The sequence below is a fragment of the Tubulanus polymorphus genome, chromosome 7, assembly GCF_964204645.1.
Source record: "Tubulanus polymorphus chromosome 7, tnTubPoly1.2, whole genome shotgun sequence".
Lineage (NCBI taxonomy): Eukaryota > Metazoa > Nemertea > Palaeonemertea > Tubulaniformes > Tubulanidae > Tubulanus > Tubulanus polymorphus.
This window is the reverse complement of record NC_134031.1, coordinates 162,983-186,795: the sequence shown is the minus strand read 5'-3', so window position 1 is coordinate 186,795 and position 23,813 is coordinate 162,983. Positions and strand designations below refer to the sequence as shown.

The window sequence follows — 23,813 nt, the reverse complement described above, 5'->3', positions numbered from 1 at the left end:
TCGACCCAGCTGGACCGGGGACGTCTTCAAAGAACTCTCCTTATTCAATTTAACCAGACTGACAATAAGTTATAATTATGTAGTAAAAACTGTCAGGTTTATTTTATTCATCAAATTCAAACATTTCAATACATGATATCACAATTAACAAAACGATCGACAGCCAAAATTAGAAATCTGATAATAATTGAATTCACTCGAAAATTAGATCATTAAATAAATCATTGATTAAATGAAGCCATTTTATAATATTTAATATTGAGGTGAAATAATATTAACTCTGGTGATAATATAAAGTGATTCTAAAACTTCTGCCCTCCCTCCCTTACCATCTCACAATTATCAATTATTCAAAATATCCAAACATTATTCAAATTACCATAATACAACATTCCCTCAATCCTCCCTCCAAACTAATCTTATTTTGATCCTTACTAAGCCTAGTCGAATCTATAAATAATATTCAAATATTCATATAATTTCCAAAACACATCAATATATTCATGATTCATTAAAAACACATTTTAAAAATTGACCCTGATTTGCATTTTTTTGTCATAAACGAATGATTATTAAAATATGTAAATTACATTTATAAATATCACATGATTATAATTATAATTATCTGTAGACGACGTCAATGTGTCATGTTTGGTGCTCGGTGTCCGCAGGAGGAAAGTATCGCGTTAATCATGTGATTTATTCATTGTTGCCGATTGTTGCACCTGCTGCTGCTGTTGCTGTGGTTTCCTCAGGAGAAGTTTCTCTAAACCAATCATCGGTGACTCGAATGCTAGCGATGCGACTAGCGCCACCATGTAACTCATTACAACATGACCCAAAAAGTAATAAATCTACAAAAATGAAACAGATTCGCATTAATGAAATAAAGAGGGAATGAACTCTTGTATCCTAAGTACCGGGTCTTGAGTATAGGTTATTGGATCCTGAATATCGGGTAGGGGTCATTCATTTATTACGTACGCATTAGGGAAGGGGGAGGGGTCAATGCAATTGCGTACTGTAATGCTTAATGTATATGAAAAATTGGCCGATTTTGCGTACAGAGGGGAGGGGGGGTTGAACAATTCAAATTCTATGCGTACGTAATAAATGAATGATCCCATACCGGGTCCTGAGTACCGGGTCATGAGTATCAGTTATTACTTACCACAAAAAGATTGTCAGCATAAACAGGTCTCCTCAAACTGAGATATACCACAAACATTATAACAGGATGAACCAAATAGGCGCAATAGGTCAACCTACTGAGAGGTATTAATGCTTTCCATGATAGAATACTATTCACTATACCTACAATTAATCAAAAACCAAAGTAGTTTGAAAAACAGAGTCTGATAAATAGAAAAAACTATTAATGTATAACACTTACCTCCATACCCGGTTAGACAAGCAAATATCACCCAGCCGAGTCCTACAGCCCATGATGCTCTAAACAATGCCTGATAGGTGGAGCTAGCAACTTGACTCAACGGGTATCCATTATAAGAGTAATAGATACCGTATAGAGGAGCGAGACAACAAACAGCTGCAATACACCACCCTAAAACAGCTACTAACTACAAAACATAACATACATCATATTACTGCTTAGATAATCCATGGGGATTAGTACTAATCTACTGAGAAAATCCATGGGGATTAGCGTTAATCCGTTGAGTTAATACTCACCCAATGTAGTTTAACTTTTCGTTTAGTGCGGTATAAAATATAACCGACAAACATTCCGATAGCGTAGGTGGCGACACGGCACCACGGTTTGATATAAATATCATCAAACGAACTGAAAATAGAAATATCACTGATCATATCTGAGACAGGTAATATCAGATAGATAATATCACTGATCATATCTGAGATAGATAGATAATATCACTGATCATATCTGAGACAGGTAATATCAGATAGATAATATCACTGATCATATCTGAGACAGGTAGATAATATCAGATAGATGATACTGCGGAAAATTATAGATCAGATAATATACATTGTGATAGGAACAACTGAGAGATGTGAGATCGATATTGATATCTCAAAACTCATGTCTCAAAACTGATATACCAGTATCCGATATATGTATTTCTATAATTCTGAGATCTGTGATAGATACTAATATCGCAAAACTGATATATCTGATATGAACAACAGAGATATGTGAGATATCGTATTAGGAGATGTACATACTTTCCACCATCCAATAAAGTAGCTCCCGCTGCATCTTGGGTAGCGATTACACCAGTAGAAATGAAATTAATCATACACAATATAAACAGCATCACAGTTCCTGCGATCCAGTGCCTTCAATACATTTAAATCATCTATTAATACAATGTCTTTAGATTCCATTGAAATTATTGCATAATTAGTGAAACTCACCAGAAGAAAGGAATGAGAACGATAGGTGAAATCCAATAAAACTGCATATCATTAGCCAAATACCACGCCCATCCCATACACTGAAATACAAACCATATATACCATACCATCTATACCAAATACCACAATCACTGTATACCACAATCAATCATTATATACCGTCCATTATCATACCATAATACCACAATTATTATCAAGACCCAGCATTGACCAACAGAGCACCTAACCCTACACGTACAGTGTGAGTGAGTGAAAGATAAAAACTAACCATTTGTTTGGAATGTACGAGATTATTAACATACAGAAGATTCGTCCACCAGTTGTTTTTACAATTCGGATCAAAACCGTCTTCAGTTTGTGGATAAAGCGGACCGTCACTAAAATACGGACCCAGTGGAACATATACCATCAGTACTAACATATAGGCCGGCGTTAATCTGTAAAATAAACAACAGCTTTAGCGCGTGCTCAAGGTCACGAGGAGCTAGCGTCGTACGAAGGAATTTTACCTCCAAAAACGATGGAAATAAAACATTAACCAATTGATTTTCTTCGGACTCCCGACTTGGTCCAACTGTTTCATGAATAAATATGTCATCAGCATACCACTGAAAATACAATACACATGTACGACTAACTCCCTCTATAGGCAGAGTACTGATACTAGTAACAGCGCACACTACTAACTCCCTCTATAGGCAGTAGTATTTTACAAACCTCAGTAGAAAGAATGAATCGACAGAGACCGTAGCGTTAATGATAGCCTGAAATCTCCAGTCTTTTAGTTCAGTCAAATAAAACCATAACGGATTCTCTAAAAATAAACACAATAAAATCATTTAAATAATCATCAGAGATAAACACTTTACGTACAATTATTTAGAGAATCAGGTACTCACCGACTCCACCTCCAAACGCTACAAATACAATAGTATGACCAAGAATAACCCAGGTCATACTGAAAAACCTGACTCCATGTACAACTCCTAAATCATCAGAACCGGTTTGAGTAGATATCAACTTCTTTAGATTTGTGTAAACTGAGAAACACAATAACAGTTTAATGGGTAGACCTGAAAATACAACATGGTCGCTTCCTTAATATCACCCTATGACATCATCACTACTACAGCAACAAGTACATGATTTATAAGAAGTCGATTTAGTTAAAACAGATGCAGTAGATTGAGTCGAGGATAGTCAAAGTGCATGCATGTACAATAGAGGGCGCACACTGAAGGAGAGGAGATGCACATTGAACGAGAGGGGCTCCTACAAAGAGGGAAGCCTAGGGAACTCACACTGAAGAGGCTCACACTGCGGGGGTAGGGCTTGAACTATAGCGTATAAGATGAAGCCTATTGAGACTAAAACTATAAACTGAAGCTACTGTAGAAAGTAAGTTGTTAATAAAGCAGTTTAAACTCACTAAACTGTTGTTTCACTAATTCAACCAAATCTTCACCTTTAAATAATAATCAATTCTCAGTGATTCCTCATAATACACAATATACACAGTTGAATTCAGTCTAGTATCAGCTGTTAATGATTTCTATATCGGGGTAAAACCTCTTTAAAAACGGTATAAAACAATCTGGTAATAATTGTTTTTTATACCTTTTGATTTTTCTTGTTGTACAATCTTGTGTCGTAAATCTTTAGCCAACAGCGGCGCCGTTTCACTTTCAGAGTCCACGATGCTTCCATTTTCTGGGTTCACCTCTATTTTCATCGCTACTTTTGTGTCTCGGTCGACTTTCAAATGTATTAAAACGTCCAAAACGGTCGCAGCGACCAAAATAACCAGTAAAACCGATAACACAGATCTATAAATACACAAAACAAAAATAAAGACATTTATCTCAGATAAACTTAAGTCAAAAAGTAGCATTTTTTTGTGTTAGCACAAATCAGGGCCTTAATAAATTTTTCCAAAAAGTAGAACTAATTAGACTGGCTACAAATGATGTAGACTCCTTTCATCTTAGTTTTTGAATGTAAAATAGTTGTTTTTTTTATCGGGTCAGAAACAATACAATGTTATGATATAAAGAACAGTTGACTCACATGACAGCGATCGCTGTGTTTGAATATTTGAATTCTGAATACGGTATTTTACACGTGGACCACGCGAAGAAATTAGCCGTTATATTCACACCAACTGTCGATAAAGCTGGAAATATAAAACAATTATTGTGAATCAAATTGAGAGGAAATGGACCCATGTGGGGGTATGATAATATAACCTGTATTGATGAGACCCCTTGTAGGGAGTCAGGGGAGGGGAACCACTGTAGGGGGAGATTAGGGGTGTATTATACCATACCTGTACTGATGAGACTCCTTGTAGGGAGTCAGGGGAGGGGTGACAAGGGGGTGGGGTGTGATATCATACCTCTACTGATGAGACCCTTGTAGGGAGTGAAGGGAGGGGTGATTAGGGGGAATATGATATCGTACCTGTATTGATGAGACCCCTTGTAGGGAGTCAGGGGAGGGGTGACAAGGGGGTGGGGTGTGATATCATACCTCTACTGATGAGACCCCTTGTAGGGAGTGAGGGGAGGGGGTGATTAGGGGGGGATGTGATATCGTACCTGTATTGATGAGACCCCTCGTGTCATTACTATCACAAGTTTTAGGTAAACAAGTTCCCAGTTTTATGATCACCTGCAGCGGCTGCAAAATAAATATATACATGTTTCAATTTATCCTCACATATTCACAAACCTCCCCAACCCCCTCCCACTTAAAAACTTGTAAAATGATGTAAATGAAAGAGCTTACGTTTAATGGATTCATATGAGCTACATCTCCAATCATACTAGTACAATACTGGCCTTCAAACTGTTTACTACGAGTTGAATTATCAATTAAAACAGACTCAGAAATATTCAAACATTCGTCATAATTTCCCAACCAGTTTATATTTCCATATTTTAGTCCGGATCCGGGTTTTCCTGTTGCATCTAACACTACAAAAACAATACATCTCTTTTTACAATCTTACAACCTATAAACAACCCTTACCCTTGATGTGGCCTGGATACGCATTCAGTCATGTTAGTCAAAAAAGCTACGTTTATATCATCTCTAAACCAATCAAAGCTAGGGCTACAGTTTAGGGCTAGCCATGCGCTTACCCTAGGTGGGGGCTATTTGCTTATATCAGGTGACCACAGCCCCAGCCAATCACAGCTAGGGTTAGGGTTAAGGGCAGTTTGTTGACATCAGGTGACCAGCTGCAGCCAATCACAGCTAGGGTTAGGGTTACGGGCTGTTTGTTGACATCAGGTGACCAGCTGCAGCCAATCACAGCTAGGGTTAGGGTTATGGGCAGTTTGTTGACATCAGGTGACCAGCTCCAGCCAATCACAGCTAGGGTTAGGGTTAAGGGCAGTTTGTTGACATCAGGTGACCAGCTGCGGCCAATCACAGCTAGGGTTAGGGTTAAGGGCAGTTTGTTGACATCAGGTGACCAGTTCCAGCCAATCACAGCATTGGCAATTCAACCCTTTGTGACCACAGTATCTATCAATAACATTGATTAGTTCAGAACCAATTAGATTTAAAACCATGAAACTAAAAGATCACAATTATAGAGAATTGCAGGAGGGAGACTGAAAACTCAATGATTTGAATGAGTATATTGAGAACTATTGTTATAAATGAGGGCGACACATTGAAGAAGGTAGAGACTGGTTTCAATGAGTCCTACATACTGACACTGACAACTACTTCAAACAATCAGTATTTGACATTGAACGTCATTGAACAAAGTTCAAGTCAACGCTAACACATCATACGCTATAACAGTGCACAGTACGGTAATCCAATACAATCAGCTCAGATACTGTGATTCACTTATAACAATCTTATAGCATCAGGGACTGAGGAGTCATAGCTTGTTTTATCCATTATAAGGGTTTAGGTGTTAAGTTAATTTCTCTTTTTTAGTCAAATTTGGAATGAAGATAAATCGAGATATTAGAGAAAGTTGAATAATTATGTTAAACCCAGAAACAGGGACTCAAGAAAGAGAAGAGAGTGGAGGAAAAGAGGGAGGAAAGGAGTGGAGGAAGGGAGGGAGAGAGAAGAGGGAGAGTGGAGAAGAGAGGAGAGGGAGGAAGGAGAGGGAGAGGAAAGAGAGCGCAGATAAATACTTACTAGAACTGGCCCAAGCTTCACGGTTTACGAGACCTTCAAACATTCTCTCAACATCATTCAAACAATCTACAGATACATTAAAGAACCAATCGTCGGCTGGACCTGCGTCTATAGACGCTGCAGACGCCGATACTCCGCTGTTTAAACGGTCTATAGTTCCCTGTTTTAAAGCTTCATGGAATGAAAGCTCAGTGAATTTAGTGTCAATCTCTTCAGCAGTGTTTAAACTATCAGCGGAGTTCATTAATAAATTCATCCGTTCCGTGTAATAAATTCCATCCATGTTATTCACACATTCGCTCATTTCTAATAATCCAATCATTGATATTAAAACAAATATCAATTGATTTGAGTTTAACTCCATCTCGAGACAGGTTTAGATATCTCTTGAGACAGGTTTAGATATCTCTTGAGACAGGTTTAGATATCTCTGAGTCTGGTTTATGAACCGTGTTGTGTTGCAGTCTCGATGAAGCCAGTCTCTTGTCTGTGCTGGACCCTGTGCCCAGTCTCTGGTCCCGCTGGTTTTGCGATTAGTACCGGTCTCTAGTCCTGTTGTTGGTCTTTGCTGTCAGTGCTAGTCTCTAGTCCGCCTGGTATCACCTGTCCGACCGACCTGACAGAATAGTATGAGCATTCACTAGTTGAACACTGAAATATATAACACACAACAGTACAGCTATCAGTAATCTTATATAACCGGCTGCCTGGATTAGACTTAGATGAATGAATTCCATGAATTAAAACTTGCTGTGCTGTTATCAGTTTGCACTGGCGGATTATGATTTCATGAGTTATTAATAACTATCAATATATCTCTCATTGTGTCATTGTCATTTCGCGGTCACAAAAGTTAAAGTTTTTTTTGGCTCATTGCCAGTCAGAGAAGAATGACTTTTTGCCTTTGTTGAGAGTCGACTGAGACGTTGTTCGTTGTCATACGTGACGACAGTTGACCATGACACGCGTCCCAATTATTGAACCGATAATTTTTTCTGGCCTTACCTCGAGAACCTGATTCACTCCTTATCTCAATGACGTTCAATAAGAGATAACAAAATCATATCAACCCCTTCAAAAAAGTTCTTTATTTCGCTTCCCGGAAGTGACTCCACATTATCCGCAATCGGAACTTAAGGTTGAATTGTTCCGCCTAGATGGCACCACATGGCATACAGTGGTTTTTTAAATTTCTGGTCATTTTCTCATTTATAGGAGATAAATCTGTGGTTAATAACCAACGTTTATTGTATTCTAAAATTAAACAATATGGAAACCGTTTATTCAAGAACAATAAAGCGAAATTGAATTGTTTGGTTCACCAGGATTGCGGCAGATGGCGCCACGAGACGGTACAATGTTAGAAATGACACGACAATGTATCAGAACAGTGTTTTTATGATTAATTGATGGTGTGACAGTTCAAAATGATGAAGCGAGATTATTCTGTGGTTGAAGTCTCTCAATTTGATTCCGTTTTATCGACAAAAAATGTTAGAAAACCGTCACGACAATCAGTATGGAGGGTAAGAGAACAAAATCAATTCACTTTATTACCAACCAATATGGATCAATTCACTTTATTTAATTACGTATTTAATCCGTGGTTCATATAAAAAGTTTAATAAAGTCTTGATACAAAGGTGTCAGTAAATTTGTATATTTATTACTCGCTGATATTTTTATGGTTTTTATTTCCGGTGCTGCTGCTGCTGTTTGTAGTACTGGTACAGATTATCACGGTTACAGAGATCCATCCTGTCTATAATTCTACTGCTGGGTTTAGTTTGCGCCGTTTATATAATTCCCACGATATATAGCGATTTTAACTCTCTCGAACGAGGCGAGATTATCGCGTTGTCACGGAAACGACTCCGCCAAGACGGCAACAATGGCGAAGTTTATTCGGTGAAATTCGCGAAAAAAATACCGAATATCGAGGAATTGAAAAGAAAGGCTCAACAGCAGGTGAACGGTATTGTTGTAAGTATCTGTACGGGCAACGGGCGGGTGTCAGCGGGCGCAACGGGCGGGTGTCGGTGGGCGCAACGGGCGGGTGTCGGCGGGTGCAACGGGCGGGTGTTGGTGGGCTAAAGGGATTTCCAACAACTTCACTCTCTCAATTTTATTTTCAGTCTAAATGGAATTTAACTAAGAAATCTCATCGTAAAAATAAAACAAAATTAACGAATAAAAAACAGGTAGGCCTAAAAAAAGTGAAATAGATATTTATTTTTTGATTCTTGCTTCAAATAATCATTAAATGTTGTAATATTTTATAGATTGATAAATTACAAGTAGTTGCACCTGATACAGCAGCAGTAGGTGCAGCACCAGCAGTAGCTGCTGCTCAAACTGGTGCCATACGTTTTCAAGGTAAGTGAGATCAATGATGAGTCGATGATGTCATAGGGTGAATAATAGCAGCAGCCATTGATGTATTTCTATAGGTGCTCAGAATGATAGACAACGCGCTGTGATTGGTGCGTTTAAACACGCGTGGAATGGTTACCGACGTTACGCGTGGGGTAAAGATGAATTATTGCCGATTAGTAAATCACACAATACATGGTTCGATGTTGGTTTAACTCTGCTAGACGCATTGGATACAATGTATATCATGAATCTTACAACTGGTATGTATTACACTGTATGTATTACACTGTATGTATTACACTGTATGTATTACACCGTATGTATTACACTGTATGTATTACACCGTATGTATTACACCGTATGTATTACACTGTATGTATTACACCGTATGTATTACACCGTATGTATTACACACTGTATGTATTACACTGTATGTATTACACTGTATGTATTACACCGTATGTATTACACCGTATGTATTACACTGTATGTATTACACTGTATGTATTACACTGTATGTATTACGCTGTATGTATTACACCGTATGTATTACACTGTATGTATTAAGCTACATCATATTTACATTGTATCAGCTGTTATAATACAGGACCTGAAACCCTTAGTTGTACAGTTATCACTATTTAGAAAGTGTAGTCTATGAAAATACTGTAAATGAATCAACAAAATGTTTATCCGATAATAGAGGAATTGAGTCCTGATGTCATGAACATTATTGTAGTAGTTTCAAGATGCCCGGCTGAATATGAATATTGTTTTAATTGTAGAGTTTCAAGATGCCCGTGCGTGGGTCGCTGAATCTTTATCATTTGATAAGAACCGTGATGTGAATTTATTTGAGACGACCATTAGATGTTTAGGAGGATTATTGAGCACTTATCATCTGTCAAATGATTCTTTATTCCTTCAAAAAGCGGTAAGTTTTATTCTGTGAGAATTTTTTTCCCTTTCCCTCCCTCACTCCTGACACCCCCTCTCCTCACTCCTGACACCCCCTCCTCCCTCCTGACACCCCCTTATCTCTCTCCCAACAACCCCCTCCTCCCTCCTTACACCCCCTCCTCCCTCCTGACACCCCTCTCTCCCGTATAACCGTTAGTATATATTAACTGACAGGGTTTTGTGCTGTATTGTATTTTCAGACGGATCTCGGAGATCGGTTGATGTCTGCGTTCTCGAGTCATTCCCCGATTCCGTATTCTGATGTGAATCTAGCGATTCGATCCGGGCGTCCTCCGCGTTGGGGACCGGATAGCACGACAGCGGAGGTCACTTCTATTCAAATAGAATTTAAAGATTTGAGTCGAGAAACTAAAAATATCAAATATCAGGTAAAATTATCAAATATCAGATAAAATTATCAAATATCAGGTAAAATTATCAAATATCAGGTAAAATTATCAAATATAGTTAAATCTAATGAAATACTTAGTGATATAACTGATGTAAATATCGATATTTTCAGGAAGCTGCTGATAAAGTATCGAAACATATTCATAAACTATCGAAACGTGAAGGTTTGGTGCCGATGTTTATAAACGCCAATACAGGAGAATTCCGTCATTCGACCTTGACATTAGGAGCGCGTGCCGATAGTTATTACGAATATTTATTGAAACAATGGATTCAAACTGGAAAAACAATCGACTGGTAATTTATAATATGTTTTCGTATCTGAGAATATCTTAATTGTGGTTTAAGCGAAGTTTCTGTTTTATCCATTTTGATATTTCAGGTTGAAGGAAGATTATTTACAAGCGATCGAAGGAGTCAGAAAATTAATGGTCCGCGAAACCGGTAAAAATAAACTGACGTTTATCGGTGAATTATTGGGTGGATTTACTTTCAGTCCTAAAATGGTAAATTCCATGTTTCTGACCGGTAAAATAGCGTTTAACAAACAAAGGGTTAAAATTGAAGGTACATGTATTGTTTATTTTGTAGGATCATTTAGTTTGTTTTTTACCCGGAACCCTAGCGTTAGGATACCACAATGGATTACCGTCGTGGCATCTGGATTTAGCGAAGAAACTGATGAGAACGTGTTATGAGATGTACGCTCAGATGCCGACCGGTTTGAGTCCAGAAATCGCACATTTTAATATGTTACCAGGCGCTAAAACTGATATATTCGTCAAGGTAAGAAATATTCATCATTTGGGTTGAATTTAACTCTTTATAAATTGGACAAAATGATAAAAACTAATCTTGCAGGAGTCGATCATTTTATCGATCATGACTTATAAAAATGATAAATTAGACTTAGTAAATTGAATTAGAACTCAAAAATAAGAGATGACTTGAGTAAAGTGTGTTTTCCAGATTGCCGACACTCATAATTTACTGCGACCTGAAACCGTTGAAAGTCTCATGTATTTGTGGCGTATCACAAAGAATAACGAATATCGCGAATGGGGCTGGAAAATATTCCTAGCGTTCGAAAAATATACAAAAATAAACAGCGGCGGATACAGCGCTATCGGTAACGTTAAAAACCCGAACAATCTCGCGTTTAGAGATAAAATGGAGACTTTTTTCTTGGGAGAAACTTTGAAATATTTGTATTTATTATTCAGCGATGACGAACGTTTGTTATCTATTGATGAATATGTGTTTAATACTGAGGCTCATGTTGTACCTATCAGAAAATATTAATAGTATCTGTCTCCTCTTTCTCTTCCGCTCTCTTCTCTCTCTAACCCCCTTCTCCCTCCTCCCTCTAACCCCCTTCTCCCTCCTCCCTATCATCCCACTGCCTCCCCCTCCCCTGCCTCTGAATGTCTGTAACAGTTCTTTTCTATAACTGTTTCAGAATTACCTACGCACATTACTGAATTAGGAAGCAGTTAAACTGTGAATTAATATTCAGTTAATTAAATCAAGAGTAAAATGAATAATATTTAAATATCGACTATGTATGAACTGTTGTGTAAACTGTATTACGTGTCAATCTGCATCGGAATTATAGAAAGGGTGGTTCCGGGCTGAAGGGGGGTGGTTCCAGGCTGAAGAGGGATGGCTCCAGGTTACAGATTGATATCTCTGTATTTAGTTGAAATCAAAATCAATCAATGAGCTCTGTAACAATGTGTGTAAAACTGATACAATGTATTCAATGTGCTGTAGATACAATGTAACCAACTATACAAGTTACAATGTAGTGTAAATATTGAAGTTGTCCATATTAAAAAATGCTGGCTTTTATAAAGAGGAAACATTCCTACAGAGGGTTACCACGTAGGACAGTAGTAAACCTAGTCTACAGTAGGTTGAGGTTAACCTAGTCTACAGTAGGTTGAGGTTAACCTAGTCTACGGTAGGTTGAGGTTAACCTAGTCTACAGTAGGTTGAGGTTAACCTAGTCTACAGTAGGTTGAGGTTAACCTAGTCTACGGTAGGTTGAAGTAAACCTAGTCTATGGTAGGTTGAAGTAAACCTAGTCTACGGTAGGTTGAAGTAAACCTAGTCTACGGTAGGTTGAGATTAACCTAGTCTACGGTAGGTTGAGATTAACCTAGTCTACAGTAGGTTGAGGTTAACCTAGTCTACGGTAGGTTGAAGTAAACCTAGTCTACGGTAGGTTGAAGTAAACCTAGTCTACGGTAGGTTGAAGTAAACCTAGTCTACGGTAGGTTGAGATTAACCTAGTCTACGGAAGGCAGTTGTAAGGTTAAACCTACTGTTTAAAGCATGAATGAAAATCTGTATATTTTCACACAAATAATTAAGAAATAAACAACATGTAAATAATTCAACAAACTTTGTCTTTTTTCTTGAATACAATTTTCATTCCAAATTTAAACTATAACAAGAGGAAAAACAGAATAAATTGCAGCTGAACACTGATTGACCCCAGTTGAACACTGATTGACCCCAGTTGAACACTGATTGACCCCAGTTGAACACTGATTGACCCCAGTTGAACACTGATTGACCCCAGTTGAACACTGATTGACCCCAGTTGAACACTGATTGACCCCAGTTGAACACTGATTGACCCCAGTTGAACACTGATTGACCCCAGTTGAACACTGATTGACCCCAGTTGAACACTGATTGACCCCAGCTGAACACTGATTGACCCCAGCTGAACACTGATTGACCCCAGTTGAACACTGATTGACCCCAGTTGAACACTGATTGACCCCAGCTGAACACTGATTGACCCCAGTTGAACACTGATTGACCCCAGTTGAACACTGATTGACCCCAGCTGAACACTGATTGACCCCAGCTGAACACTGATTGACCCCAGTTGAACACTGATTGACCCCAGTTGAACACTGATTGACCCCAGTTGAACACTGATTGACCCCAGTTGAACACTGATTGACCCCAGTTGAACACTGATTGACCCCAGTTGAACACTGATTGACCCCAGTTGAACACTGATTGACCCCAGTTGAACACTGATTGACCCCAGTTGAACACTGATTGACCCCAGCTGGGCAGCAGCACCATCCTAGTTGGAATAGGGAGAGAGCAGGTCCTTTCATTGATGATGGGAGGTGCTACTTGTCAGTGTCATGTTTGAACGCGGTCTGATGTTTGAACGTAGTCCGTTTGAACGCGGTCTGATGTTTGAACCTAGTCCATTTGAACGCGGTCTGATGTTTTGAAGGTAGTCCGTCTGTCACGTTTGAACACGGTCCATAATAGAGTCCAGTATTTTCTGTGCGTTGTAATATTTTATACATTCACAAATCAAACGGTGAAAGAATGCGTAGCAACCGTCGCTAGGCAACAATTGTAGAAATTCGTGGATGTTGAGACGCTTTGTTAAACCGAGCAGAATTTCTGAAATAGAAATTAATAACTTTAAAACTGAGTTTTAACTTGCAGTAAAATTCTAGTTTCAAAGATTTGTGTCTTTAGATTTAGACATAGAGAAAGTTAACTCATTGAAAATTAAATATTTCTACTATGCAACTGGATTCAGTTAGAATGAAAATATAGTTTTACCTTTATAGATATTTTTCATCAGTTCAAACTCAATTTCACACTCTGTTTCAAACTCAATATCACACTCTGTTTCACAATCTGTTTCACGCTGTGTTTTAGAATCGAGTTGTTTTAATTTCTGAGTCAGATTCTCAATCAGCTGTTTACACTAAAACACATTAAAGGTAAAGTTTCAGCTCTTTCTGAAAATGATGAATATTTGAATATCTAAAATTTAAACTTACGTTAATTTTTCTGCCAGATTTAGTAAGAATAATTTCATTAATACATATTGGTAAAACTAATGGGTTTAATTGCAGTAAATAGTTCACTATTCTCTCAGTATTATCGTATATATTACATAATACCCAAATAGAACTATATTCTGCCTTATCACTCGGTGTAGTAATCTCAGCATTCACCGATGAAAGTAGTTCCTCTGTCGCCTCATCTGAACTCAATAACATCTGTAAAAGATATCATCCACTGTGAGAGGAGAGTTTAATCTACTCACAGACCGGTCCACTGTGAGAGGAGAGTTTAATCTACTCACAGACCGGTCCACTGTGAGAGGAGAGTTTAATCTACTCACAGACCGGTCCACTGTGAGAGGAGAGTTTAATCTACTCACAGACCGGTCCACTGTGAGAGGAGAGTTTAATCAACTCACAGACCGGTCCACTGTGAGAGGAGAGTTTAATCTACTCACAGACCGGTCCACTGTGAGAGGAGAGTTTAATCTACTCACAGACCGGTCCACTGTGAAAGGAGAGTTTAATCTACTCACAGACCGGTCCACTGTGAGAGGAGAGTTTAATCTACTCACAGACCGGTCCACTGCGAGAGGAGAGTTTAATCTACTCACAGACCGGTCCACTGCGAGAGGAGAGTTTAATCTACTCACAGACCGGTCCACTGTGAGAGGAGAGTTTAATCTACTCACAGACCGGTCCACTGTGAGAGGAGAGTTTAATCTACTCACAGACCGGTCCACTGCGAGAGGAGAGTTTAATCTACTCACAGACCGATCCACTGTGAGAGGAGAGTTTAATCTACTCACAGACCGGTCCACTGCGAGAGGAGAGTTTAATCTACTCACAGACCGGTCCACTGCGAGAGGAGAGTTTAATCTACTCACAGACCGATCCACTGTGAGAGGAGAGTTTAATCTACTCACAGACCGGTCCACTGTGAGAGGAGAGTTTAATCTACTCACAGACCGGTCCACTGTGAGAGGAGAGTTTAATCTACTCACACGCCGGTCCACTGTGAGAGGAGAGTTTAATCTACTCACAGACCGGTCCACTGTGAGAGGAGAGTTTAATCTACTCACAGACCGGTCCACTGTGAGAGGAGAGTTTAATCTACTCACAGACTGGTCCACTGTGAGAGGAGAGTTTAATCTACTCACAGACTGGTCCACTGTGAGAGGAGAGTTTAATCTACTCACAGACCGGTCCACTGCGAGAGGAGAGTTTAATCTACTCACAGACCGGTCCACTGTGAGAGGAGAGTTTAATCTACTCACAGACCGGTCCACTGTGAGAGGAGAGTTTAATCTACTCACACGCCGGTCCACTGTGAGAGGAGAGTTTAATCTACTCACAGACCGGTCCACTGTGAGAGGAGAGTTTAATCTACTCACAGACCGGTCCACTGCGAGAGGAGAGTTTAATCTACTCACAGACCGGTCCACTGCGAGAGGAGAGTTTAATCTACTCACAGACCGGTCCACTGCGAGAGGAGAGTTTAATCTACTCACAGACCGGTCCACTGCGAGAGGAGAGTTTAATCTACTCACAGACCGGTCCACTGCGAGAGGAGAGTTTAATCTACTCACAGACCGGTCCACTGCGAGAGGAGAGTTTAATCTACTCACAGACCGGTCCACTGCGAGAGGAGAGTTTAATCTACTCACAGACCGGTCCACTGCGAGAGGAGAGTTTAATCTACTCACAGACCGGTCCACTGCGAGAGGAGAGTTTAATCTACTCACAGACCGGTCCACTGCGAGAGGAGAGTTTAATCTACTCACAGACCGGTCCACTGCGAGAGGAGAGTTTAATCTACTCACACGCCGGTCCACTGCGAGAGGAGAGTTTAATCTACTCACACGCCGGTCCACTGTGAGAGGAGAGTTTAATCTACTCACAGACCGGTCCACTGTGAGAGGAGAGTTTAATCTACTCACAGACCGGTCCACTGCGAGAGGAGAGTTTAATCTACTCACAGACCGGTCCACTGCGAGAGGAGAGTTTAATCTACTCACAGACCGGTCCACTGTGAGAGGAGAGTTTATACCTGCAAGCTCAACAGAGTTTTATAACAATGAACACATGAACATTGTGACCTGGTGCTGTCCTCCTGTTCAGTTCCACTGCGAGGTGAGCGTTCCTGATGTCTTCCACTGTGAGGGGAGCGTTCCTGATGTCTTCCACTGCGAGGTGAGCGTTCCTGATGTCTTCCACTGCGAGGGGAGCGTTCATGTTGCTGGTATATGCAGTAATTAGCTGGTGCTGAACCTGGAAAATAAATCTAATAAGTTTGAATTTTACAGCCCAGGCAGCCACCCCCTTGTAGTCCGCCCTCCCCCCCCCCCATAGCCCCCCCCTCAATCAGTGACATACCGTTAAATGGAGGCATACTATTCAACCAATTGAATCTGTTTGCAAAATGTCCAGTTCCAGATTTCAGCTGAAATTCAATGATTATTTTCAGTATTGAACTCGAGTATATAAACAGTGACAATAATTCATTGAATACTTACAACAGTCGTACTACAGCTGCTCGGGTGAAGCTGCAGCTGCAGCTGCTGTTTCTTCATGTGTCTCATATAAATCAGTGCCAAATCTTTCTGTAAAATGTCATGAAAATGTATATGTACCATGTACTTATTTACTGGAAGATGTACAGGACGATGTACATGTACCATGTACCTGTGTACAGGATGATGTACATGTAACATATACTTGTGTACAGGAAGAGGTACATGTAACATGTACATGTAACATGTACTTGTGTACAGGATGATGTACATGTAACATGTACTTGTGTACAGGAAGAGGTACATGTAACATGTACATGTAACATGCACTTGTGTACAGGATGATGTACATGTTTTTAAATACTTACAGCTAACGATGGATAAACAGATTTCCTGCTCTCATCTAAAAAATAGAATGAATAAGATTATTGATAGTAAAAGTTTGAATAAAAGAACATGATGACCACCGCAGCAGCAGCAGCAGCAGCAGCAGCAGCAGCCCCAGCAGGTACCAGTACCTGATAATACGCGTTCTAGAAAATTCACATAATCATTGGTCTCAGCACCATCTACACCCTAGAAACAGAGAAAAGAGAAATTTAGATCCAGTTCCACAGTTGTGAATCATTAAATGTGAAGCTAATTTGGAAGAAAATAATTCAGCTCCAAATTAACACGGTTTCTAGTATTAATCACTAGACATTGTAACTACTCAAACCATCACAATAACCTTCATGAACCCGGACTGACCCTGAGCACATGCACTATGGTAAAATACCAGTATCTCAAGTATTGTTTTACTTATCAATACCAAAGTGGGTAACTTGTGAGTCAAAAGTAGCATAAATCAGGACCTTGACCATTTTTTTTACAAAAAGCAGCACTCGTTAAACTTGCTACAAACCATGATTTAAGATGGAAATAGTTAGTGCTAACCTTGAGTAGGTTTAATATATAGTAGTAGTTATTGATGTGTTTATCTTGTAGAATGAGTAAAAGTTGAATAAATAAATCACTGTTTTCACAACGAATCATCTACAAAATACAAACAATAATTAATCGCTTAATTTCAATACAAGTAATTCTAGAAAATGTTTCTAGTTTCTAAAAATATTATAAATATCGAACCTGTGAAAGATCTGTGAACTTTTCATTTATAAATAAGTGTGGAATTTCTGCACAAATTCTAATCAAACTTTCCTACAAAAAGAAGAAATATACAAAATTGAAGACATAACTCTTCAGGACCCAGTTCTACAGTTGTGAGTTAGAGTTAACTCTGAACTCAGGATCCAGTTCCACAGTTGTGAGTTAGAGTTAACTCTGAACTCAGGTTGCTCTGAGTTAAACTTAGCTTATTGGCAATGAGTTAATTCTTGAGTGAAATCTTAACTTGCAACTGTGAATCTGGATCCTGAGTGAGAGGTGACCTCCCGAACCCCCTACCTCTCATTATTACTAACCTGTGATATTTTAGACAGATAGCTTTTGGCAGTGTCCAATTCGCCAACTTTTAAATTCAGAATCGATAAAGCTAAATAATCCAGATCCAAAAACCTATAAAATACAAACGCATTTCAGTTTCTTAACTTTAAAACGAATACAGGAAAATTCTACCAATGATCTGAAACTTACTGTTCATTTTCGGTAGTTAAAATCCAATCATTCATCAGAATCAAAACTAATTCTATAAAAACACAAAAAAACGTAAAACTGATAAAACATTACAATCAGAAATAAGGAAATTATGATAAATATTTCGTCGTATTTAGAATTTTACCAGTTTTGTATTTGTTGATGTTAGAATTGAGAATAATTGTGGATAATTTCTCCGGAGCTTCTTGAGAATAAATTTGTAAAATCTGATTGGCGCAAGCTTCCCCGATCTCTAAAGATTTCTCATCGAAAACCATGAAATTCAAATAGTTGAGAAATCCTCGACCGTAACACGGTTTTAACTCCTGAAATATGGTTTAAATAAACCGTGTTATTCGCATGGTTCGAGCTATTTAAATCATGGTTATATTAAACCGTAGATGGTAATATTTACATTTGATCCACAGTTTTGAGTAACAATCGATTCTAATGAACGTCCAGATAATTGATAAAATGGAAGAGCCAAATTCCACTGCTGTCTGTGAGGTCTAAAATATAAACAAACTCAATTATAACGAACATGATCGCGACATTGGATATTCTGCATCAGTGACAGGTTTTATCGACTAATATGAATTCTTTTATCCTTTTGCTAGTTAAAATTTATTACCAGTCTTTCCCAGTGTTCTGAACTGCTAAACTAGGTCCAGAACTGTAAAACTGAGTCCAGAACTGCTGACCTGAGTCCAGAACTGTAAAACTGAGTCCAGAACTGTAGAACTGAGTCCAGAACTGTAAAACTGAGTCCAGAACTGCTGACCTGAGTCCAGAACTGTAAAACTGAGTCCAGAACTGCTGAACTATGTCCAGAACTGTAGAACTGGGCTCAGAACTGCGGAACTGGGACCAGAACTGTAAAACTGAGTCCAGAACTGCTGACCTGAGTCCAGAACTGTGGAACTGAGTTCAGAACTGCGGAACTGGGACCAGAACTGTAAAACTGAGTTCAGAACTGCTGAACTGGGTTCAGAACTGTAGAACTGAACCCAGAACTGTAGAACTGGGTTCAGAACTGCTGACCTGAGTCCAGAACTGTAGAACTAGGTCCAGTGTTGTAGAACTAGGTCCAGAACTGTAGAACTGAGTTCAGAACAAAGTTATGGTTTACTTACAATGCATAATAATCCGCTAACGTTGCTGCTATATCATATTTTAATTGTACGATGTTTAACTGATCTGAAACAGTTTGTTTATTACTGTGAAATCTAGTAAACCTTTCACTCCACAGAAACAATAACCACGATTCCTGTAATAACTGATAGTGATCGGTGAAACTATCAGTCTTTAAACTCACTGCCATTTCATACTGAAAATATACACCACAAACAGGGTTCACAGTTAGGAGGAGAATAGACTTACTGAAACTTAGGGGTCGTTTATATAAAAGTCTATACGCATCAATATAGGGGTCAGAAATTGTAAACTTATGTAGAAAATGCTTGAAAATTGCGTAGATTTTGGGAAAGAAAGTCAACTATATTTTGCATTACCATATTTTGTGAACACCTCCCCTCACCCTCCCTTCCCCTCTCCCTCCCCTCTCCCTCCCTTCCCCTCTCCCTCCCCTCACTGTGAGGTGAAGATTACTTACTACATCAGAGCTCAGATTGTAGGAAGCTGGATTTTTCAATGCATAAATACTCCACGCATTGGAATCACTAGAAATATAAATATAAGACAGATTGATACAGGCCGGACACGGGACTGGATATCGGACTATATACCGAAAGATAGTGTTACCTGTATGTATCGGCCTTACACAATAGAATAACGTACTCGTTGCAAACGCACGCATCTTGTATTTTACCTAATATGAATTTCTGTATTCCGATGTTACAAGGGGGTAGAGTCACCGGGGGACAGATCTATTAAACACACAGACATTACTGACATTAAACACAAAATAAACAGTTGATAATTTGAATTGACGTCAGACTACGACTTACCTTACTGATATCAGAGCAGTCTTTTAAATGATGTAAAACTGACACAAAATGGCGTGAAGTGTAAGTATTTAATCCATCATTAGAAACCGTATGGATTAGATTATCTCCTATTATTACCTATAAATATAATAGATAATCCATTAATCCGACCTACTCTCCGTTAAAACCATGAGACTTGAATAATCCTAATTCTGATTGGTTGATACCTTATTCACCGTATCCAATGGGAAATCATACGTTGACAACAATCTCGGCGTTTCCATGACATTATACATGTAACAATGATTACGTGAACTAACGAGACAGGCCATCCCGGCGAGATTATCTCTGAGATTAGACGTTAAGAAATCTGCGTCATCGGAAGAGAGAACGGATGATGATCTGTAGGTTGGAATCAGTTCTACAGATAATAATCTATCTAAACGTGACTTCTTAAACCTTCTATAAACACATGTTCTCTGTGTGAATACTGATTTACTTCCATCATCTACAAATATATCACAGTTCACTTTACCGCAGTGAATATACGGGTTTAGGGTCTAATTGAAGATATTTTCGGGGTCTAGGAGTATGAGTTTAGGATATATTTGTCGAGGGTCTAGGAGTATGAGTTTAGGATATATTTGTCGAGGGTCTAGGAGGATGAGTTTAGGATATATTTGTCGGGGGTCTAGGAGTATGAGTTTAGGATATATTTGTCGAAGGTCTAGCAGGAGTTTAGGATATATTTTTCGAGGGTCTAGGATTATGAGTTTAGGATATATTTGTCGAGGGTCTAGGAGGATGAGTTTAGGATATATTTACTGAAGGATTTTAGAAAGATGAGTAGTATATATATATATATTTACCTGATTGTGATGAGATTTTTCTATCTTTCAGTTTAACCGATACAGGATGCCCCGGTATAGAATCAATCATCCCTAAAACTTCTATTCCATTAATCTCCGCTAATTGTTGTTCTAATTCTCGAGCCGATTCGATCGATGGTAAATTAATTAACTTCGGTAAATTGTAGCCTGAAATATTCATGTTGCGTTTGTGACCTACAGTCATAGCACGATGACCGAGATTTTCTGAAATAAATGTCATCGATTCAAATCACTTGATTCAACCCTAAACTGGAGAAATAAAATAACACAGCACAAATTCATCCTTCGATCAGTCGTCTCAAACTGATCGTGAATTTCTGTGTTATTTTACTCCACAGTTTTATGAGTTTTATCCACAATTTTAATGATTTCTGATTTGTTTTTTTTTTAATTATCAAATTATTTTTACCTGCAGAATTTTGTTCAATTGATTTCGTTTGTAAATCATCAAAGTCGATATTCTCGTGATAACGATCGACGATCGACCAATCATCGAACGGTTCCATATTAGACTCCGCCTCCTCACATGCCCCTAAAGCAAAACTCCGCCTACGAACTTCCTCAAACCGCTGGTGAATTTGAATAATTTGAACGTCGAACTCTGAACAAACGCTCAAATAGTTCTCGCATAACGAGCAGTTAATTAACGGGAAACTGAAATCGACCTCTAAATAACGGAAGAAATCTCCGTATTGTTGACTATAGCGATCGAATCTATAAATAGAAACGGTATTCCTCGATCCGAACTCGTAGGTTAACCCTATATTACCGGTTTCACTACAACACGTAAAACTCGTCGGCGAACCTTGAGTCGGGATTTCAATCACTAATAAAAACGGTGAATTACGAGATGATTTATTGAGTAAATGTTTCACTTTTCCGGCGACAATCGCTTTCTGTGCATTTAAATTCCCATCTCTCCAGTTCATATAAACACGTGCAAATCTTTCATCTCTTGAATTCTTCTCTAATGTTACAATATATTCACCTGAAATAAAAATAATAGTCGAGTAAAACTGCACGCCTGTCAACTGTCACCTGACTGGATATTTACATGCCGTGGACTCTATATCTCTCAGGAGAATTTACTTGTCAATTGCACAGACCCAGGGACTCAAGTTGTAGGTACTGGATTAACAGACTATTGTAATTACAGTTCCGACAACTCAAAGCCCTGTGCTGTGGTCAGTCCGCCCTCCTCAGCCTCCTGTGCTGTGGTCAGTCCGCCCTCCTCAGCCTCCTGTGCTGTGGTCAGTCCGCCCTCCTCAGCCTCCTGTGCTGTGGTCAGTCCGCCCTCCTCAGCCTCCTGTGCTGTGGTCAGTCCGCCCTCCTCAGCCTCCTGTTCTGTGGTCAGTCCGCCCTCCTCAGCCTCCTGTGCTGTGGTCAGTCCGCCCTCCTCAGCCTCCTGTGCTGTGGTCAGTCCGCCCTCCTCAGCCTCCTGTGCTGTGGTCAGTCCGCCCTCCTCAGCCTCCTGTGCTGTGGTCAGTCCGCCCTCCTCAGCCTCCTGTTCTGTGGTCAGTCCGCCCTCCTCAGCCTCCTGTGCTGTGGTCAGTCCGCCCTCCTCAGCCTCCTGTGCTGTGGTCAGTCAGCCCTCCTCAGCCTCCTGTGCTGTGGTCAGTCCGCCCTCCTCAGCCTCCTGTGCTTTGGTCAGTCCGCCCTCCTCAGCCTCCTGTGCTGTGGTCAGTCGGCCCTCCTCAGTCTCCTGTCTATTCAAACTCACCTTTATTACTATAACTCATTGTCTGAATTGTTGACATCGATTGTAAAGATTGTATTTTTCCAGTTTTAGTTTCTCCTAGTTTATATATCTCTATTTTCGGGTCGGCAGTAGCTATAAATATCTCAGTGTTAGACACGCAGACGGATAACGGCTCCTTTGATGTACTAAACACATCTTGAGATACAAAATGGTGACATAAATGTTTATTTTCCATTTTAGTAGAAGTTTTTCTTCAGTTCTTGACAAAAATAAAAACACTTCCGCATTTCTCGGGAAAACCCGATTGAAATTTCCGGGTTAATCGCGACCCCTACTTCCGGCAAACAAAATGCGGAACGCACCGTGAGTTTGTCATCCGGTAAATACCGATGAAATTTCCTACTGTGGCAAGTGAGGTATCGATACGCACGCCGCTTTACACATGGACAAAATCTACGATCGCTGACATCAAATAGTCCTATAAATGTCGCTAAAACGTAGAATCCTGCATAAACTATGATCTTAAATTATTTAGTTTTATTTATCAAAGGTTTTATAGATTATTAAGGATGATTTCAGTAAAGATTATTATGGGAAAATATATATTCAATTATTGGAAGTAGTTCAGGCTCCTACAACGCCACTCATACTAAAATACAAATTTGCTGACGAAAAGCGCGGTACCAAATGGCAAACCTAACCATGGAATGTTGAATATATGCATCATGCGCGGTAATTAATGCGGCGCACAGTTTGAATACAAATTACAATCCTTTAAAGACAATTCATTTCAATCCGAACAGGAAACTTGAGTTTCGTATTCAATATCTGAAGATTCCATCAAGTTTATCGGGCAGTTGGGCGGGCGGGAGCTGGGCCACGTACGCCGGCAGCGTACCGCGGGTGGGGCACTCCAGTTATAGCAACCCCCTCTCCAAAGTCTGCCTTTATCTAGGGTCGGTAAGAAGACGACAGTA

The 23,813-nt window shown here is 39.4% G+C and overlaps 3 protein-coding genes across 6 annotated transcripts; 1 reads left to right on the top strand and 2 right to left on the bottom strand.

Annotated features, from left to right (window-relative positions):
- Positions 1 to 115: 115 nt before the first annotated feature.
- LOC141908473 (nose resistant to fluoxetine protein 6-like) lies at positions 116 to 7,684 on the bottom strand. 2 transcript variants are annotated; one of them, XM_074798542.1, is made up of 17 exons: positions 7,573 to 7,684; positions 6,568 to 7,218; positions 5,188 to 5,375; positions 4,998 to 5,079; positions 4,468 to 4,573; positions 4,018 to 4,226; positions 3,830 to 3,865; positions 3,300 to 3,473; positions 3,118 to 3,214; positions 2,910 to 3,008; positions 2,669 to 2,837; positions 2,401 to 2,480; positions 2,209 to 2,322; positions 1,693 to 1,804; positions 1,394 to 1,580; positions 1,172 to 1,314; positions 116 to 854 (listed from the first exon to the last, which is right to left on the bottom strand). In XM_074798542.1, exons 2-17 carry the CDS (start codon positions 6,929 to 6,931, stop codon positions 687 to 689), a joined length of 2,328 nt encoding a protein of 775 aa, XP_074654643.1. In that variant the 5' UTR covers positions 6,932 to 7,218; positions 7,573 to 7,684; the 3' UTR covers positions 116 to 686. The 2 variants fall into 2 exon arrangements, with proteins under 2 accessions (XP_074654643.1, XP_074654644.1); XM_074798543.1 differs by lacking the exon at positions 3,830 to 3,865.
- A 237-nt stretch (positions 7,685 to 7,921) lies between these two features.
- Positions 7,922 to 21,283, top strand: LOC141908480 (endoplasmic reticulum mannosyl-oligosaccharide 1,2-alpha-mannosidase-like). Of its 2 annotated transcripts, none has more exons than XM_074798560.1 (11): positions 7,922 to 8,093; positions 8,290 to 8,550; positions 8,703 to 8,768; positions 8,850 to 8,943; positions 9,018 to 9,203; positions 9,729 to 9,877; positions 10,104 to 10,292; positions 10,427 to 10,611; positions 10,697 to 10,820; positions 10,906 to 11,100; positions 21,148 to 21,283. In XM_074798560.1, the coding sequence occupies exons 1-11, from the start codon at positions 7,995 to 7,997 to the stop codon at positions 21,190 to 21,192; spliced, it is 1,593 nt and encodes a 530-aa protein (XP_074654661.1). In that variant the 5' UTR covers positions 7,922 to 7,994; the 3' UTR covers positions 21,193 to 21,283. The 2 variants fall into 2 exon arrangements, with proteins under 2 accessions (XP_074654661.1, XP_074654660.1); XM_074798559.1 differs by lacking the exon at positions 21,148 to 21,283 and adding an exon at positions 11,284 to 12,699.
- Positions 13,589 to 23,116, bottom strand: LOC141908471 (BLOC-2 complex member HPS3-like). 2 transcript variants are annotated; one of them, XM_074798537.1, is made up of 22 exons: positions 22,858 to 23,116; positions 21,547 to 22,125; positions 21,117 to 21,341; positions 20,475 to 20,755; positions 20,269 to 20,385; positions 20,063 to 20,187; positions 19,914 to 19,980; positions 19,435 to 19,628; positions 18,717 to 18,810; positions 18,447 to 18,627; positions 18,302 to 18,353; positions 18,130 to 18,223; positions 17,795 to 17,866; positions 17,603 to 17,701; positions 17,185 to 17,242; positions 17,035 to 17,069; positions 16,670 to 16,756; positions 16,530 to 16,596; positions 16,204 to 16,424; positions 14,148 to 14,369; positions 13,924 to 14,071; positions 13,589 to 13,758 (listed from the first exon to the last, which is right to left on the bottom strand). In XM_074798537.1, exons 1-22 carry the CDS (start codon positions 23,069 to 23,071, stop codon positions 13,595 to 13,597), a joined length of 3,396 nt encoding a protein of 1,131 aa, XP_074654638.1. In that variant the 5' UTR covers positions 23,072 to 23,116; the 3' UTR covers positions 13,589 to 13,594. The 2 variants fall into 2 exon arrangements, with proteins under 2 accessions (XP_074654638.1, XP_074654640.1); XM_074798539.1 differs by having other exon boundaries at positions 21,117 to 21,284.
- Positions 23,117 to 23,813: the final 697 nt, after the last annotated feature.